At 55.5% G+C, this 19,593-nt stretch overlaps 1 protein-coding gene across 8 annotated transcripts in view; it reads right to left on the reverse strand.

Moving 5' to 3' along the window:
• The window catches only part of GSE1 (Gse1 coiled-coil protein), a 219,167-nt gene that overhangs the window by 15,216 nt on the left and 184,358 nt on the right, over nt 1-19,593 (reverse strand). For 7 of the 8 annotated variants that reach the window (XM_077830686.1, XM_077830689.1, XM_077830688.1 and 4 more), the window contains exons 3-9: nt 19,102-19,301; nt 9,634-9,815; nt 8,043-8,243; nt 7,046-7,237; nt 6,618-6,940; nt 5,508-5,832; nt 592-1,187 (exon numbers count right to left, since the gene is read on the reverse strand). In XM_077830686.1, coding sequence (XP_077686812.1) covers nt 592-1,187; nt 5,508-5,832; nt 6,618-6,940; nt 7,046-7,237; nt 8,043-8,243; nt 9,634-9,815; nt 19,102-19,301 — 2,019 coding nt within the window. The remainder of the gene's footprint in view (nt 1-591; nt 1,188-5,507; nt 5,833-6,617; nt 6,941-7,045; nt 7,238-8,042; nt 8,244-9,633; nt 9,816-19,101; nt 19,302-19,593) is intronic. The other variant, XM_077830684.1, reaches the window with a different exon arrangement.

A 19,593-nucleotide genomic window follows, 5' to 3' on the forward strand; every position in this document is an offset into this window, starting at 1 on the left:
GGTGGGGGAGGGGGGAGCTTGCTTGCCCTGCAGCAGCAGCCGGCAGGGCCAAGCTTCTTCACCCTGCCCCTGTGGGGGGCGGAGAAGAGTGGGCCGGGGTGGGCAGGATTTTTAATGGCACGCTGCTGCCTGCCAGAGTCCTGGCTGCCGGCCCTGCTCAGCCCGCTGCCGGCCTGGGCTCGACAGCGGGCTGAGCAGGGCCGGCAGCTGAGACCCGGCAGGCAGCAGCGTGCCATTAAAAATCGGCACACGTGCCATAGGTTGCCAACCCCTGCTATAGCCCTTTAGCACTGCTTCAGTTTGTTTCTGTTCTCAGAGCTTCTCTGCATAGGACGTTACTGCTCGACAAGCCAGGGTTTGACTCTCCCATCCAGGAGTGCACTTTGGCTACTACCGTTTGTAAAGTGCAGCAAGTCAAAGCTCTCTCCCGGCCTGCTTGTGCACTGTAGCGCAGGGTGTTTCGGCACGGCGAGCTAGTGTGCTGTAGAGTCACGCCCTCACTTGCAGCGCAGTAGCATCCTGTGTAGACAGGCCCTCAGTAAGATGTCATGTCCAGCGCTACTGAAGGGACTCCTCAATTCACGCACTCACCTTTCTCCCTGGCTTCTCTCCGCCTCCGCTCCTCCAGGTCCAGTTTGCTGACTAGTTTACGGTGTTGCTGCAGGAACTCGTCGTAAACGTACATGGGGTCGTGGGCCCTGGGCAGCGGGTGCCAGTAAGGTGAGCTAGGCTTGCTGGGCAGGCTGACCTCAGCAAACTGCCCCGTCTGGGAGAGCGAGGCCCTCTGTTGGTTAAGGATGCTCTGTGTGGACTTTTCCAGTTCTGCCAGGAAGGGCCCATGGGAGAACCCACCATGTTCTGACGCCCCAGGCTCCCTGGCAGGCTGGTATTTGTCCAGTGCCTCTCTCTTCCTGGCCCCTTCATCCAGCTTCTCGGGGCAGCATACTCGTTCCACCTTCACCAAAGGGATGGCTTGTCGGCTGGGCTCATACTGGGCAGGGTGGGCATGGAGAGAGTGATTCTCCTGGATTCTGCGCGGCTCCATGTTGTTCTCCAGCAAGGACACTGGGTTCCAGAGTGAGGTGGGCACTGGATGATGTTGAGGTTTGGGAGAGATGAGCGGAGGGGGCCCTCCAAAGTGCTGTGGTTGGTCTCGACCACTTGGCTCATGGCGGTTTGGTCCAGATCTGCAGAAAGAAGAGACCCACAATAAGTAAGAGGGAGGCATCAGCAGGATCATAGAAGCAACAATTTTTGTGCCACTGGGGGACACTTGAATAGATGCCTGCTAAAAGGAGTGCATAGCAGTCGTGCCCTGCCAAGGTCACCCGAAGCAGACCTCGCAAAAGGAAGCTGCACCCATGCTGCTCATCGGCATCCTTTCACATTGCGCCAGGGGAGAGAGGCTCACATTCAGTAAACGGTCTATGTGAGCAAGTACATTTCAGGGCCCCCTGACACCAGCAGTGGGGGCTCCTATGCAACACCAGCAACAGGAGAGCTTCACGCTCATTTCCTTCTGAACTTTACCAGAAACATTCAGCTTTTGTTTTGGTTTTAAGGGCCAGATCATCAATGCGTGTGCAGTTCCTCACCTAATCTACACAAGCAACTGCCACACCAGTACAGCCACACGGGGTGATTGCATTGCCCATTTGATGCATCTGTAGGCATGGTCACCCAGTTGGCACACCGCCCAGTGGGAACAATGGGCACATTTGCACCCTCAACTTTTGATAAATGCAGCCTTAAGAGCTCTTTAGAGTGGTGTGATTTCTCCAGGTGAGAAAACCACACCAAGTGACCTTTAAGAACTAAGGCTGTGACTACACTTGCAGATGTAGAGCACCAGGAGTTAAACCAGCCCTCCGAGACAGCAGCAGGGAAAGCGCTGCAGTGTCTTCACACTGTCAGCTGCAAGTGCAGTGGAGTGGCCACTTTAGCAGCTCTTGCAACGCCACAGAGAGCAGTGCATTGTGGTAGCTATCCCAGTGTGCAAGTGGCTGCAGAGTGCTTTTGAAATGGGGGGGTGGAATGTGACAGGGAGTGTGTTGTGTGTATGTGGGGGGAGAGACTATGTTTTGGGGAGCAGAGAGTGTGTCAGCATGCTGTCTTGTGAGTTCAGACGGGGGAAGGGGGAAACCTCATCAGCCCCCTGCCCCTCTCTCTCTCTCTCTCTCACACACACACACGCAAACACCTGTCTCTGCAGCAGCATTCCATAGTAATGGTTTGCTTTCTGTCCGGGCAGATAAGCATGCCTGCTGTCCGAAAGGGAGCTTTGAAAGGGGATATCCTCATGCCTGCAACCAAGTTCAAAACAATGACCAGAGTGGCCACTTGACTTCAAGGGATTATGGGACATTTCCGGAGGCCAATCACAGCACAGTAATGCAACATGCTGTCCACACTGACACACTGGTGTTTCATGCTTCTCAAGGAGGTGGATTACCAGGGGCACTCCAGCCACGGAATCCAGCGCTCCAAGTGCCTTGCCAGTGTGGACACCTCTGGAGTTAGGGTGCCCGGGGCTGATTTAATGCGCTCTAACTTGCAAGTGTAGCCAAGCCCTAAGACACGTCTTGGGCCTCCCAGGGATATAGCCAAGAGATGGCAGCAGGAAAAGACGTATTCAGATTATGAAGGCATTTAACTCTGGGACAGAAGAACTATTCCCTGCTAGACTACATCTTCAAGGCTTGATAACCAGATAAAGGGCCTTCAGACTGCCTCTGAATGCGACTGGCATGACATCTAGTGGTCATTTAGTTAACTGCAGTGGATAATACACAACTGTGGAAGGCATTCACGTAATACATAGACCTATTCCATTATCAGCTGTTGCAGGATGTGATTACAGAATTAAAGACTGCATGGTAATGCATAAGTGAACCTGGGAAGAACTGTTAATGCCAACATAATTTGGGGAGTATTTAACATGTGACCAGTTTGTCAGTAATCAAGTTACTCTGATGCCTAAGCTTTAGTCTGAATTTAGCCCCCTTTTTGGGTTAATGAATCATTTGCAAATCGATCTGGATTCTCCCTCAATGGCTTTGTTATTTAGAAGCATTTGATAAGCAATTGGCCTAAAAAACAAAGTTGTGACTCAAGGCTGTTTGCAAACAATTCCCCGTTCGTTATTGGTCATTTAAGTCATATGATATGGTATTTTCTTGCCCAGATTGGACAGGCTTTCTGGTTCTTAAACATCTGGCTAAAACTCGTGAAACTCTCGGATTCACAAACATTTTCCCAAATACCTGCTGATCGAGCCCATGGATCTTAACCATCTGAACTCAGCACTTTTATTCACCAATTATTTGTTTAGCTATTTGACCCATCCTAGTTGTCAATTCCCCTATATATATATATATATCTTACTCTGATCATGCCTCTTGATCATTGTGGGTGCACTGCTGTACTTGCAAGGAGCTCTGTTCAGTGGGAATCCACACAGAAACAGCAATTTACCTGCGTGGGTCACAACACAGGACCCAAGGTGGTAAATCTACTTCTTAGCCAACTACAAACCACCAGATACAGCCTCTGCCCATGTTCTGCTGAACAAAGGTGAGGAGGTAGGGGCATTGCACTCAGTGCTCTAGAAGTGCAAAGGGAACGACACCGTGAAACCCTTCTTAAGTAACCAATAAAGGAATAAAACTGTTAGCAGAATAAATATTTCATGCGCTGAAGCTGTGCATTTAACAGTTTTCCACTTCAGAGCTCCGGACCTCCGTGCACTGAAGCATCAAGTTCAGATCAGTGCTACAATTTATATCGCAGCTGCCATGAAGCTGTGGAAAGCTGAGGTACAGACACCCACAGCAAGCAGGAGACAGTCTCTTCCACTTCCTACCTAGAGTGCTTCCCCCCTGCCAGCATACCTGAGCTCTATAGGCCTGTCTAGTATAGATCAATCCGGTGCTAGCTACAGAGCTCTGGAGAAATTGGCCTGTCACAGCAGCCTGCTTGTTTAATAGACCTTTAAGAAGGCAGGGAAGCAATGTGCATTCAATTCGACATGGCAAGGTAGCAGGGCTTCTTATTCAGTCATGATGGACGTTAACCGGCTCGACTGACATCTCAATTGTCAAGCATGAGTGAGTCCTCTTCGAGGGAGACGCAGCACCTCTGCTGAGCAAGGCAGATTAGCACCCACACACTTCCTTGTGGCCGCTTCCAATGCAAGTCTCCCCAGCCAGCCTGCACTTGGGGAGGGGAGGAGGGAGAAGCAGTCCCCAGCCCCCACGCACACACGTTCTGGTCCATGTAGTGGAGGTGACCTTGAGCTACTTGCTTGGATTTGGGGAGGGATGAGAATGTGGAAGTGGAGAGTGAAAGGAGACTTTGTCATTGTGCAGCCCTGCAATCCGCTCCCTATTATACCTGATTAGTTTAGCTAATCCCCTTGATACCCAAAAATGACAATGGAATCCAGTGGCAGAGATGACTGGATGAGCCAGCAGTGCTTAAGTGCTCAGCCACAGAGCAAGAAAGCCAGCATCAATCAGCCCCAAGGTGGCAGGGAGATGTTGAGGCTTAGAGAGAGGGGCAGCCACATCAGGAGGCCGAGTGTTTTCTTGCTGCTCTTGCTCCACTGACCCCTTCTGATTTGCTCATCTGCTCCCAATGGCAAGGGCAGACATGGCGCTGCAAGGTAAGAGAGGGGTGCTGCTCTGTAGGGCTAGGTTGGCACGCAGCTTGCAGGCTGCTGGCCAGGATTCCTGGCTGTTCAGGAAGGCAGGCTATCATATTGAACTCCCCGCTGTACCCAGGGCTCAGCTGGCACCTGACAGATGGAAGTGCTGATGGAGCACTCAGACCTGGAAAGAATCTGGACTCTTCCTCTCATTAAACAGCAATGAGATTTTCCCCCTGTATTTACTGGGACTAAATGTAAATGCCAGTGAATGGTGCCACACTGACAGCCCTGCAGCCCCAGGACTCGGTTTAGCCCCAGAACAGGTCTGAGGCAGGGCAGCAGCAGCGCATGCTTCTTCCTCCTGCCCTGCCAGGGTGCCTGAATCCTGATCTTGGAGGAGCTGCCCCTAGGGGGTGCCGTGGCTCGCTTCCCCTGCAGTCTGTGTTATTTGATACTGCCAGCAAGGGTAGCAATTAGCTACACCTAGTCACTAGCAACTGGCCTGAGGTCACCAGACTTATCTCATGCAGGTCACTGAGCAGCTGTCAGGAGATATTAAATTGCTGTCACTGCCAGCACAGGCCAGATTGGAACCAGTGACCTAAAGGGGAAAGACTCTTTAACCCATTGCCCACCCCCCTGAGCCAGCCCGTCCCAACAAGAAAGGGGCTCTGCCAGCAGCCCAGCTGCTCAGACACAGCACATAGCCCTCTTAGGTGGACACAAGCAAAGCCGAGCGCTTCCAGCCAAGTCAGCGGTTGCCTCCTGAATCACACAAGCCAGGCCTGGCTGCTCTGCTCCTCCGGTTCCAGAACTCCAGAGAGTCCCTGTCCATCCCACCGCTGGAGTCAGCCCTTACCTGGGGTTCTCTGGCCGTTGCTCAGCTTCCGGCTGGTTCGGTGGCCGCCCGATCTCCAGGTGCTGCTCCAGCACTTGCTGCCGGAACTCCGATACCTGGGACTGGCGGTCCTCCTTCTCCTGCCGCAGCCGACGCTGGCGTGCCAGCCACTTCTCCTCCTCGTTGGTGCGCTGGATGAGAAGAGCCGTGGCCGCGCTGCTCCCGGGGAGGGGGAAGACGCTGTGGCTGGAAATGAGGCTGGGCACAGGATGGTGGGAGGCGGGCGGCTGGTGCAAGGGGTGCTGGATAGGCTTAGGAGTCGGGATGGTCGCCTCCTTGGGTTTCTCTGCAGGAGGAAGAGGACGCACTGCAGTCAGCAAGAACTGTCATTTACTCTCAGCCCAGCCAATCAGTTTGCAGATGATAGATGGGCCCGGTGGGTAACCAGGTGCAGTGTTTATTACATGAGGCAGAGCTATGGGAATGGTCCCCAGAACTTGTCCCCGCTGGAAACCCAGCACCCCAACACAGATACGAATGAGTCCAACTAACATGCAGTGACAGCCAGGACTGGCAGCTGCGAGATCTAGGCTTTAGCCTTGACCTCGCCACAGGCTTCCCGTGGGATCTCAGGCAAATCCCCAAACCCTCTTGGTTTCACCATCTGTGGAAGGGGGTATACCCCTTCCTGCCTCACCTGGGGGTGAGGAGGCTAAATTCACATCTGTGTCATTTCAGGGATGGAGGGGGCTAGAGAAGGACAAAGCTTTGGTACGTCACTAGTGTCGGGAAGCTGCCAGGGGCAAGCCTACCCCATCCTGTAGTCAAGAGCAGCCCATCTGTTCAGAAATGGCTCAGCAATCAGAAGGAACCAAGAGGAACCCAGCGGCAGTTATTTGGGTTGGGGCAAGATCCTGGAGCACGGGCTGGTTTGTGACTCCCAACTGAATCTTGCTGTGAGTTTCCAGGTGAACTCAATGCAAAATCCCAGGGCCGCGAGTCTCACATTAGGCCCAGGCGAAGGTCAGGCACCATGGAAGTTACCCGTGGGGCCTGGCTCAGCTGTGCCTGGGAGACCAACCAGCCCGGAGTGCTCCAGGCCAGGGGTCTGCGGTGCGTGGGAGGAATTACCTGGTCTGTTTGGCATCAGCTGCTCGGCTGGTTTAACACGTTCCTCCGCCGGGTGGCTCCTCAACCCGTGCAGCTCTGCCACCGGCAGAAATGGGCTTTCCATGGCTTTGGCCAGGTTCATCTCCTTCTCCCGGGCCCTTTCTCGTTGTCTCTCCAGCTCTCTCTCCCGCTCCCTCTCCTTCTCGCGCTCCCGCTCGAGCTCCTTCTCCCGCTCTCTCTCCCGCTCCTTCTCCCGCTCCCGATCGGCTTCCCGCTCCCGCTCCTTCTCCCTCTCCCTCTCACGTTCCCTCTCGCGCTGCCTCAGCTCCTCATCCATCTGCAGCCTGGAATCACCAACAGAACAGCCAAGTTAACATCTCCACAGGCCTCCCAATCCTCCCGCCCCCAGGGGCTGCGCACGACCTGACACGGGACATGGAGCCCTTTACCTCTCCGCGGTCAGACTGGACATCCGCTCGGACTGAAGGGCAGAGAGTGATGAGTGGGGCAGCTCAGTGGGGTACCTCACTCCCGACAGATGGAGGTGCATGGCTGAAGGATGAAGAGGTGGAAGCGAACCAGGGGTTGGGATCGGGTAGAAGGGGGACCGCAGGGCCGAAAGGCAGTAGGAGTCATCCATCCTGGAGAGAGAGAACAGGTCAGGTTGAAAAGCTACACAGCTCCCCTCTCCAGCTGGCAGCAGAGGCCAGGAGCATGTGGCTATGAAGGGAAAGCACCTGCTGTGGGAGAGGTGACTTCACATGTATGGCGGGCTCTTGTCAATCCCCCAGGGATGGGAGTCCTAGCCTGACTCTACCACTACACAGCGTCCGGCAGTTCCTTGCAGGCCTCTCCCAGGTTGGGTTCAGTCTGGCTCCCATCACTGCCCCTCTCCCGACCTTCCACAAGGCTGCTGTGGAGAGCCAAAGGAACTGTACAGTACAGGCACAGGACGGGTGCTCTGGCTCCGGGGAGAAGCTTAGCACAGCCAGCTTAGAAAGAGATTTTCCAGCATCCTTTGCCCGCGAGGGGGACCTGGGCTCTGTGCTGATCCTTCCTCTCTCTCTGGCAGGGGGATAATTAAAGGGGTTTCGGCACTGCTCCCAGCAGCAGAGCAGATACAAGCCTGCCGTGAAGGGGTCACACTCAAGGAGCTAGTTATCAGCCCAGCCGCAGGAATCCCCGCTGCTGTGGTAAATGACCTCCCTGCAATGCCTTATTACCATTGTACTGAAGCACCCGGGGAACCATCAATTGTGGATAAAGTGTACTTATTTCTGTGCGGCTTCCAAAGCCGACGCTAGGGTAATTGATTGCACTGCTCTGCCTCAATCCATGGCCCCCGCAAGGTTTGGTGAGCAGCCGCTGTTGGCTGGATGCGTGGAGAAAAACAATCGCTGCCCAGCGCCTCGCAGTCCCTCTCTCCCCGGCCTCTGACACACTTACCTGAAGGCTGGGTGAGGGAAGGGGTGGTGGGCCAGGTAGCCGGGGTGGTAGTAAGCGGCAGCGGTGGCCGGATCCAGGCTGATGGGGGGCAAGGAGGACATGCGGAGTTCCTCAGCGGTGTGGTAGGGCCGGAAGCTCCGCAGATAATCTTCAGTGACTGCGCTGGGAGGCACCACATGGTGTACAGGCCGCTGCAGGCTGCTGGCGGGGAGGGATGGAGGGAGAGTCAGTGACCTTCCCAGTCCAGGAGATTCACAAGCCTCTGGATATCCTCATTAGCTTGGATCTGGGGAGGGGACTGGGCTCCCAATGCAGAGAAGGGGCAACTCCTACTGAAATGCTGGTGGCTGAGCATAGAAATTCACTGCAAAGGCAGAACCATAATCTGCTCTGTGCCAGCTGTACCCTACCAGGCTTGCTTCCTTCCAGCACCTGCGTCCCCCTGTCAGGGCACTTTACCTCCAGGGGCCTGGCCATCCCCAAGCCATGCTGCCCGGATTTAACGCAGCAGAATACAACCACCCAGTCACCCGCTGCTCAGTGAGAGTCGGCCACAGGCAGAGGGAGGAAGGCAGCTGCCTGGCCCTAGCATCTGTCTGGGGATGGTTGGGCAGTCTGAGTGGAATGCTGCCCCCACTGGTGAGAGCTGTCAGCGCAGCACCTTTAGCTGGCAGAGGCCATTCCAGGGAGCGGAGTATCATCCAGCCACCATCCCCCCAGGGTTTAGATCTCCCCAATCAAATGTAACCCAGCACATTTGCCATACATTCCTTCAAGGAAGCAAGAGTCTTAGGTCTGTGCTGCGGGAGATCTGGGTTGGGAAGGAGCACTTGTGACACACCCAGCATTGGTGTTTGGAATGCTGGTTTCCAGAGCAGTTTGTTTTAATTACACGTTGTCCTGCCCCAAACCCCAGAGCTGCCTCCCAACTCCCCCAGTCCTTGGAGACACTTGGGGCTGGTCCTGGCCTTCAGCTCTGCAGCTCAGGCCCACCTTTGGTTTGAATTTGTCGCCTGCTCCTGGGTTGGTTGGTTTGAGGTTTTGAAATGTACATGGAAAAAGATGTATTCAGAGTTGTGGTTTGGATTTGTGTTGGAAGAACCCCAGCTGGGACGGATGGGAGTGTCGCACAAAAACCGCATGGCTCAAGGCAACATCTGTGATGAGCTTCTAAGCCACAGAACACGTCGTGGAACTCGGTGGGAGGGGAAAGGACCAGTATTACAATGGAGCCTGTCCTAGGTAAGCCACTCCAGGGACCAGCAGAAGCCAGGTGCCTGGTGGAGCCAGCCTGTGGTCGCAGATCTTGCTGTGTTCCTCGGTTACTTCTATCTGTGCTATTTCAGGAGCTAAACGAACCAAACACCCGCCTACAGGAAGGCCTGCTCTCCAGGGATGCAGAATTCTTTGGGGAACCCCAGAGAAAACAGCCACAAAGGAACTAAGCTTGGAAAAGGGCTCTGAGGAGCAATAAAAGGCCACCCCGCTGGGGGATTCTCATATGGGATGTGTCAGAGCCGGCAGCACACGAGTGAACCTGACACTGTGGGAAGCTGATGCAGTGGATCCTGCCCCCGGGCACGTGACTCACTTTAAAGGTGGGAAGCGGGAATCCTGGACGACGGAGGTGGGGGGGATCCCGAAGGAGTAAGGCGTCCCAAGGAGATGAGAAGGGACAGCGGGGCCCCCGGCTTTCTCCTGTGGGAGTGGAGGCTCGGCAATCAGGCGCTCCCGGCTGCTGCTGCTGCTGCTGCCTCTTGATCCCGCTTCTTGCTACAAGAAAACAAATGACCCCCCCACCCTGAGTGTCAGGGAAAAACTGTCCTGCAGGGCAGGACAGACACAAAGGAAGCAGATGCATCTGGCCAGGAGCTAGCTCAGTGCTCCCTGCCCATCTGGGTGTCTCAGGGTCTCCCTGCTGAGGACCAGCCCACAGTTCCATTCAGATCCCCAGCAACGGGCCTCCGGGAGGGGTCTGTCCGCTCTTGCCTTGCTGCAGTCAGACTCGCTGGAGGCTCCCTGGGCTGTAGTCCAGGGAACGGCTAGGCAAGACTCCCACTGACTGCCTTTATCCCCTGTCCTTTGGGAGTGGCAGCATGAGGGTGGAGGGGACTGTGCCAAGGCTGGCTCACTCTGGCTGTTTGCTAGTCCAGCCCAGTGATTTTTGTTCGCACAGCCGTCCGTTTCAACTAGCCGGGGATGCGCCTAGATCCAGGGAGAAGTGCTTGAGATCAGTAAACCCACCCATGCCCCGATCTTCAGGAGGGCTGAGCACACGCAGATCCCCCTGACTTACAAGTGACTCTGCGAGTGCCCCTCAGCTTGGAAAATCGGCGTGTGGAAAAGAAGATGGAAGTGCTTCAGGAGCTGACCCAATGGGAATGTTGTCAGAGGGCAACCGGAGGAAGGAGTTCAGGACTGCACATGTGTACGCACTTACACACACAGACTCGCTTTCAAACGTTTCCAAAGTTTGAAGTAAAGTAAGACAAATAAAACTAGGAGGGTTTGGAAACAGCTGGCGGTAACTACCACCCCAGCTGGGCTGAGAACGCAGACTGTAGCACAGACCCACGGACATGCTGAAAAGACAATATGTCTGAGCTCCAGAGGAGGAGGGAGCGATCCGGACGGGGCCCTCCTTTGCACGCCCGCCAGCTGATCATTCCTGGAGTAAGGCTGGCATCAGCTGGGATGGCAGCTGCTCGCTTGCCATCCCAGCTATTCTGACACACACACAGAGACAGAGGGCATTAGGAAACTAGCGTTCCTGCCGGGATAGGGCAGGCCGGTCTGTATGGCCCAAGGAGTACCCACAAGCTGCATGTTCTACGCAATCCTTGGGGGGCCCAAGAGGGCATAGTGGGGGAGAAACCCCTGGCAGGAAAAGGGAGCTCTGTAAGGGCAGGTGGGCATTGAACCCACTTCCGTATAAGAGCTGTGGGGCTAACCCTGCCCCCCAGGGGGGATAAGACTGCCTCCAGTGCTGCAGTACCCCTTGGGCAGGGGCACTCTTGCTCTCTCTGCAGCTAAGACAAAGGTCAGCCCTGTGGCCTCGGAACGGCACTGTCAGACCTGCTCCCAGGGCCTCGGTCGGGCCACCCTCTAGCGGCTGCAGCCCAGGCAGGCTCTCAGAAGAGCTAAGGAAAGGACCTGGGGAGAGGGAAGAGAGGCGAAGGGAGAGAGAATACAGCCAGTGCATTTGGAAGCTGCCAGACAGCACCTAGATTGGTGGGCTTCCCTGGGGGGGTTGCAAACCCGGTGGGGGAATGTTTAAACCGAAAGGAAGGGGAAAAGCTGCTTTCACTGAAATCATCCAAATAAGAAGCGGCTCTGCTGCGCTGGACACTGCACAAAACATCCTTACCCCCTGGGGGCAGGGAGCATCTTTCTGTTCTGTGTTTGTACAGCACCTAGCACACTGAAGCCATGGGCCCGATTGGGGCTCCTCGTAGCTATAAAACCCTGCTGTGAAGAGCCCATGCTCCAAACTGCCAAAGCATGGAAGGAGAAAGAGAGGCACAAAGAGGAACCCACCCAAGCAGCAGAGTTGGGAATTCAGCACAGGTCTCCTGAGTGTCAATCCATTGCTCTAACTACTGCACCGCACTGGGCCCCCATGCCAAAGGACGGAACCTGTCCTCTTAACAAGCTTCCTGCCGGCCGGGTGGACAATGCGGGAATCCCAGGGAGGGGGCGGGGGGACTTCACACGTATAACCTTCAACCCATATAACGCACCGTCGGGTGATCAAATATTAACCACCTCATGGGCTTTTCTGGCTGACAGGCCTTGTTTGATGGGTTACTCCTTGTTTGGATTTGGAAGGAAATCCCATTCCATGACCTGTTTCCCCTCCCGAGGGGCTGCCACGCTCCAGCACTGGCTCCTGGCCACCGAGTGCTGACCCCACGCGGCTCCCAGCCGAGAACATGCAATATTAAATGTCAGCAATGTTATTTTTGCCGAGCCCACATGTTGCTCAGGCCCGTTTAACGTGCATTGCCCCTGGCAGGGAGCCAAGCAGCACTCTCCAGCTCTCCTCGGCCCCTTGAAAGGGATAAAACCCTTCTAATGGCTCTGCAGGGGTGGGTGGCATGCAGCAGTACCCTGGATGTGTGCTGAGGTGGAAAAGCAGTTCAGAGATGTCAAAAGAAGTCAAAATCAGAGTTCAAGCACCTCCCCTGCCCCTCCCGGGGTTGGGTCTTCTGAGCATTTCCGGAGCCGCTTCATAAAGAAACACAGGTCACCCACCGTCCCCACCAGCCCTTTCGCTGGGGCTCAGACCACTGCCCTGCTCGGGAAAGGAAACAGTTAACACCGCCATGAAAGCCTTAACCCTCTTCTTGCCGGAGAGTCATGGGGGGAAACGCTGAAGGGGCCATGGATCACAAGACAAACTCAGCCCGCTGCTCAGCCTCTTCAAAGCACTCTCGAACCCTTTAAGTAAGTCATCCTGTTAACCCTTTCCTGTCCAGGACTAGACAGTCTGCTTTTGAGAACAAGGTGTACATTTTAACAGTGAGGGTAATTAACCAGTTCCCCAAGGGCCGTGGTGGATTCCCCATCCCTGGCAATTTTAAAACCAAGATGGGATGTTTCTTCTAAAAGCTCCGCTCTAGGAATGATTTAGGGGCAGGTCTCCTGCCTGTGCTGTACAGGAGGTCAGACGAAATGATCACAAGGGTCCCTCCTGGCCTTGCAATCTATGACTCTAAGAGACAGTGAACCCCTTCCCCTGCAGGACAAGACTTGGGAGTCCCCACCTACCTCTTTCCTGCCAGTTGCTCTAAGGATTTCTCACCAATTCCTTATCCTGCAGGTGGAGGGGCTATGGGCTGTGCAGGGAGACCATTCTGTTTGCAATGCCTTACTGCAGCTGTGGACAATTTTCTAATACACACCTCTCAGTTTATAGCCCAATGGGCTACCCAAGGACAATACAATGACTGTAACCCACATGTATTATTGGGTAACGGGATTCTCAACTGGATTTGATTTTTTTTTTTACACCGTCAGGTGGGGCTGCCCTGCCCTCTCTGGGACCCTATGATGTGATCACAGCAGCACCTGACATTGGCTACTGGACTATCTACTTTGGTGGCCCTTTGGCCATCGCTGTGTTCCTCCCCCTCGTCCAGCTCCACTTAAACAACCCTGCTGTTTTGGGGAGTTCTGCTCAGTCAGCCCTTTGTTGTGCAGCAGATTTCCCCCTCCCCAAACCTGGCTCTTCCCCAGCAGGGCTTACATGGGGCTCCAACAGCACATCCTTCGTGCACTGCAGGGAGCCGGTGCCGGGACCGGCAGCCGGACGGACAGTAGCCCAGGGCTTTCAGCGCTCCAGCAAACCTGTCTTGGAGGTGGACATGGGCCACTCATTTCTTTAATCGTGATGAGAAAAAACAGGGATGGCAACAGTCATGGAGGGGAAAAGAAAGAAACCCCGTGGAGGAACGGTCTGTGAGAGGGAGGGCTACGGACTGGTTGTGGGGGGAGTGGAGGGTGCGAGTGGGGACAATTCCAGCCAATGCCACAAATCCTGCAAGGTGAAGAGGGCCCCTGCAGGCTGCTCTCAGCTCCTTTGGAAGTCAACAGGAACAGAGCTGAGGGCTACGTGGGTACCAGCACCCCACCTGTTCCCATGGGCCTGGCGCTGTGAAACATGGTGGCAGTCCATGCATCCAGCTGACCATGGACCTTGCCTGTATGCGGGAGGTGCCAAGACGCCCTCTAAGCTTCTCCTGCCCCCACTCCAGACGCACATCATCCTGCAGGAGAAGGCAGCTTGATACAGGAGCCAGCCGTTCCTCCTGTCTGGAATTTATCTCCCAGGGAGACAGAGGGAGCATTGTTTTGCATAGTCTGCCCTTCTTACGGTGGCCCATCCATCTTCATATCCCCAGATAGTGACATCTTGGAACACACAGCGGATAAGATTTAAACAGCACTGGGCCAGGCTGTTCCGCACCATCGGGGGAACTGCCTTCATCAGTCAAGTGTATTTACTAAACACCACCACAGCACACACTCCGCAAGCAGCTGATGGCTCCTCAAGACTTCATAATCTCTTCAGAAGACACATCGGCCATAATTAATTGAAAGAGATGGAACCCATTGATGGGAATTTTTAATGAGCAGGAACATCTGTTCATTCTCTGCGCCTTGTAGGCATCCAGACCTCCACATTCGACCTCTTTCGCGCCCAGTGGGCCACCTCTGACCTTCTGCAGAAGGCGTGTTCCTGGGATAATATGACTGGACGGGAGGGGTCAGGGCGACTCGATTGGAACAAAACACACAGATGCCGCAGGGCTGGAAAGGACGGGCCATATGGACCAGCCACCCTTGCCTTCCGCAGGCAGGGGGCAAGGGCATCAGGGAGAAGAACGCAAGCCAAAGGGTGGCCTCAGTGTAACACCACCGACGACACCTCAGCAACTCTGGGCCGCTCTGAGAAAGACCCAGATCTGGATGAGCAGGAAGGGGCCCACAACGGGGGGTGTGTGTCTGTGTGTAGCTCCCTTCCCATTAAGCGCGGGGTTGAGATAAGGCAGGCCAGCGAGTGGGAGGGAGGAGAGCTAGCAGCAGGCCCACATTTCACCTCCCTTTAGATTTACAGGCAGCTTTGTTCTCCGGCACCATTAATCATCCAGGGAGGATACAGACGCCTATGGAGCTTGAAACAGCACAGCAAGTATAAATCCAGCAGGCCTCTGATAACGGCCATAAAATAAACAGGTTAATCAGGCATTGCATGGCGGGGCCCAGGAAAGCGAGCCCTGCAGACAGGCCGCCATCGGCACACCCCTCCTAGGCAGTAAGTGCCCCCGGCTCATCCGTTTATAATGCAATGATGATTTTTGTTCCTAATACAGGACTAAGGTCTCCATCTCCTTCAATCAAAACCCGGTCAGCGCATTGGGGGGTCTGAAAGAGGGGGCTAAAGTGGGGATCGGTGACAGCGGGGCAGGGCCAGGGAGGGATGGAGAAGGGAAAACTCCCGCCCAGCCTATCGTGCCTGGCAGAACAAACCTGTCACTCCCCTCTCTGTATCACCGGGAAGTACTGACCGAGAGGAAGGATACAGATTGTACATCCTGCCTACCCTTAGCAATACTCCATTCAGAAACAAACACCGCCGGGGAAGCCCATACCCTGGCATGGGCTCAGCCAGGCAGAGAGCAGGGGGAAACAGTGGGTATCCCAGGGATAGGATCTGGGGTGCCAGCTGCCTTAGGAATAAGATAGACTGATAGATCAATAGATGATTGATCAATAGGGTTCTCAACCTGCGTGTCGGGACCCAAAAAGGAGACACGAACAGGGATCAGGGTGTTCTAACATCCCTGCTCTTCCTTTATGGCAGAAAGGGAGCATGGTCCCGGGTAGATCTGGGGTTGATAGGAGGTGATGCCCTATCCGGAAGGGGCTGACAGCTGCTGGTTGGACGGATGGATGAGAGGAGTAATCCCGCTGTAGCCGTTACCAAGGCCATCTTAGCAAGGACCCTGGCAGTGCGTGGGGTTGCCCTATTCAGACAGGAGAAGCCAAAGGGGGCAAGCCGGGAAATTCTTTCCCAGAGGACGAGGAGGAGGAGGAGGAGGAGTGGTGGAACTTTGCCTTACCAGGGCCTGAGCCCAGTGTGGGGCAGAGAGAGGAAAGTGAAGGCAAATGAGTCACGTGAGTCAGAGACATCCTGCCCTGGGGCAAACAGGGCAGCCCTTCCTCATTCCCCAGTGCCTGGATTGGCGACACTCCCCCAGGCTCAGCACTGCCACCCGGGTGCAGCGGCAGGACCTCCTCACCAGGGCACTGGCAGCTCCCCAGGGCTCCGAGCGGCACCGGGTGGCCTGCGTTTGATTGGCTGTCTCGGAGCGGTGGCTGTGACGATGAAAGGGGAGGAGAGGAGGAGAGAGGGGGGGAAAAGAAATCCGTCATTCCCTGGCGATTAGCGAGTGATCTCCGCCAGTGAGAATGCAGGACATGCCCTATTAGGTTTAAAATAGACTATTCTTCATTTAATCTGGCCTTTCAAAGGCTCCCCATTACCGGTGAGATCTTGGTAACCCTGGAGTAGCGGCTGCTGATGGATCATCTGCTCAGCTCCCCGTTCTGATTTCTGCATTGCTGATGCAAGTGACTCACCCCTCTAACTTTATGAAGTTATTTCCCTCTATCTCTCCCGCCCCGCAAAGAGAGGATTAAACCCTCAATTGAGTCTTTGTGCAGGCACTGAAGGGCCATATATCATCTGCTAATCCAGTACCAGCTCCCTCCCAGCCCTCCCCGGCAGCATTAGTGGTTCATTGAGCGCAATGAATCACTGGAGCGAATCTGCCCTGGCCCCGTCTCACGGGGCACTGGCTGCTTTGCAAGTGGCCGGGGCTCTTAGAAATGGAGGGAGCTCGGGGCGGTGGGGGGAGGCCTTAGTACTCACTCGGCTGCGAGGACAGGGACAATAGGGCACTGGGGATGGCACAGGGGAACCCAGCAGGCTAGACGAGCTCTGAGTCGGTGGCAATGCAGGGAGGAGTCTAGGGAAGGACCGAGTCTCCGCTGGCATGGCCCGGCCTCTCCCCCATTCCGTTTGGGGTGATGTGCAGAGAATGGGGGAAGGGCCCTTACCCTGCCCTCCTCCAGCCTGCACTGCCACCCAGGGGCATGGAGATGCTGGCTCCCCCTCTAGAGACTGTGTCCTCTCCCCCTCGGGAGGCCCCTACCCTCTCTGAGCCTCTAGAATGGAGAAGGCAGGTTCCCGAGCGATGCTGTCCCTGGGCTATGCTGTAGCTTCCCCCCAGCTGAGAGCAGGGGCAGACAGATCCACACAGCACACTAACCCACTGGTAATGGGACCCAACGGGGAGAGCGACGGCAGCCCCCAGTGCTCTCACCCGGCACGGCTGTGCAGCTCACTGGGAAGCAACAGGGAGCGGGGGAAAGGGGAGAGCCCCGCCCACACCCCACGGCTCTCGGCACAGGGTGTGGGTCACTGATCCTGGTGGGATGTGGGTGTAGACAGGAATATCCCCCGCAAAGCCAGAGGGCCTTGCGGAGAGGAGAGACTCAGGATTTGGGATTGGAGCAGCGATACGAGACCCAAGGAGCTAGGGAGGTGAAGGGACACAGTGCCAAGGCGAGGCAGTATTCTTGGGGGCAGAGTCCAAGGTGATCTCAGCATGAGGGCTGGGTCCTGGCTGTCTGCAGCAGGACCTTCATCTGCTCCCCCAGAACCCCCTTGGCCTGTAAAGAATATGTGTCCCCTATGGCTCAGTCTGAAACCATCTTCCTTTGGGTCAGTTGCCCCTGCAGCAGGAGCCACAGGAGGGATCATGGCAGATGCAGGAAGGGGGAGGGGGTGACATTGATTCCTGACTCACTGCATGACCCTGGAAGGACTGGAAAAAAAAAATCACTTCTCTGAGCCTCAGTTTCCCCGTCTGCGAAATGGGCTTGAGGATACCTGCCTTCCCTTGTAAAGTGCATTGAGAGCTACAGACGAGACGTGCTACGTATCGGTATCACTCCTCTCTCCCAGCAGAGAGGAAGGGTGGCCCAATAGGTAGGGTGTCAGTCTGGGACTTGGGGAGACCTGGGTCCAAGTCCCTGCTCCAACACAGATTGCCTGTGCGACCTGGGGCAAGTCACTCAGCCTCTCTGGCCCTCCGTATGGACAACGGGGATGGGATTTGCCCTGCGCTGCCCGGCCTCTCTGGGGGGCTGTGAGGGTGACACAGCATCTTCCCACTCACGCTTTGCAGCCATTAACTACTGCCCTTCTGCCAGTTCCTTGGGGGCCCCAATTACCACCGTGTTACAGCTATGGAAACTGAGGCATGCAGCCAGTAAGGGCCCAAGCTTCACACTGATCCATGTGGACCTCTGCAGCGGCACAAAGTCCCACTGGACCCTGCCCCGCACAGACTGGCTTGCAGGGCTGCAGCCCTATGGGATTTGCACACAGTCGTCCCCTCCAGCGAGTCGTGCAAAGGGCAGGGCTGGGTCAGAAGGAGAAGGAACGGTCTCTTCTCTCCTTTACCATCCTAACACATTAAAGCCGATTGTGCATGTGGCAATTACCTCCCCATCTCCAGGTGCCAGGCTGGGACGTGGCTATGCGAGACAATAAACCAGACCTGGTTAACCTATATTTTAAAAAGGTCACTTCTTATGGGGCAGCCAACTGGGGGAGGGGAGGGAAATCAAGCGGGCAGCCAGGAGGGGGAAGGCTGAGGGAGTGGTGCTGCGAGCGCCCTGCCCCTCCCAAAGCGTTGGCAGAAGGTTTTGCTTTGTGGGATCTCAGCTGGGATTAGCGCCTGTGTCCCTTGAAGCACCAAGAGTTTTGCTTTCCTTCCCCTCTCCTCTTTGTGCTTTAATTAGTCTTTCCAAGTGGTGTAATCCCGCCGGGAACCCGCCGTAAAATACAGGCGAGGAGAACCGCTAACAATGATTCTTACTTAGCAAGCGCTTCCTACCCAGATTGCAGCGTGGGCATGGGGTGGGGGGGCAGGGAGAGACAGGAGGGAAGCCTGGGACAAACCAAGTTGGGTTGGGGCGCTGGGAGCCGCAGGGCTAGGGGCTGCTCTGAGGGTGTATATTTACTGCAGGCTGCATGGAGATTAGAGACAAAGGCTGCCCCGCTCCCACCACCTTTTATCACTCTTGGCTCTGGAACCAAAAACATTTGGCTTGAGAGCAAAGTTCCCACCAGTCTCCTTCTGTGCACAGTATCAGATATACACACAAAGCAAACAGCGCTGTGCACACATGTGGCTTTGTCCTCTGAGCTTGTATACACAGCACACACCCCTGCGGGGAGTCAACACATTCTTGCGGCGCTGGATAAGGAACTGCTGCACCCGGTCAGATCTTTGGCCCATCGTCTCTTGCATCCCGTGGGGCCAGTTGCGTCGGAGGAAGGTGTAAGATCCCTGCACTGATGGGATAACCTGCCTGCAGGAAGAATTCCCTCCTGACCCCAAAAGTTAGAGGCCAGTTTATGCCCTGAAGTAAGAGAGTGTCTGTCCCTCATAAGATTCAAGCACGTACACACACACGTTACCTGTCTGCCTTCGCTTCTCCAGACCCCATTCACAGTTTTCGTCGGGGCGATGGTCACCACGGGGGGCGTGCTAGGCACGCTGTGCCCCCCAGGGGGGACGATGATGGGGCCCATGGGTCCTCGCTTGGGCGTGCTGGCCGGGGAGCTGTGGTTGGTGGCCGGCGAGGAGACGGGGGAAGACTCGCTGCTTATCGAAGACCCTTTAAAGAAACCGAGAGAGGGGCTCAGAAGGGAAACCTTTTACAAACTTAATAGCAGCACATCACCCATTAAACCTCATTGACAACAGCCCTGTCCCCGGATCTCCAGGCTGTGGATTTGGAGGGGTTGGGCTTGGGCACCATTAGCCGGGTCAGAGACCACAAACTGGGCTAGCAGATCATGTCCTGTGCAACCACCCTTCAGAGCCGCTGACGGGAGCATATGGGAGCATCCAAGAACACATCACCGAGGGCCCATCCTACGCGGTGCTGAGGGATTCCCGTGAGCTAC

Source organism: Eretmochelys imbricata, chromosome 12 (assembly GCF_965152235.1).
Source record: "Eretmochelys imbricata isolate rEreImb1 chromosome 12, rEreImb1.hap1, whole genome shotgun sequence".
NCBI lineage: Eukaryota > Metazoa > Chordata > Testudines > Cheloniidae > Eretmochelys > Eretmochelys imbricata.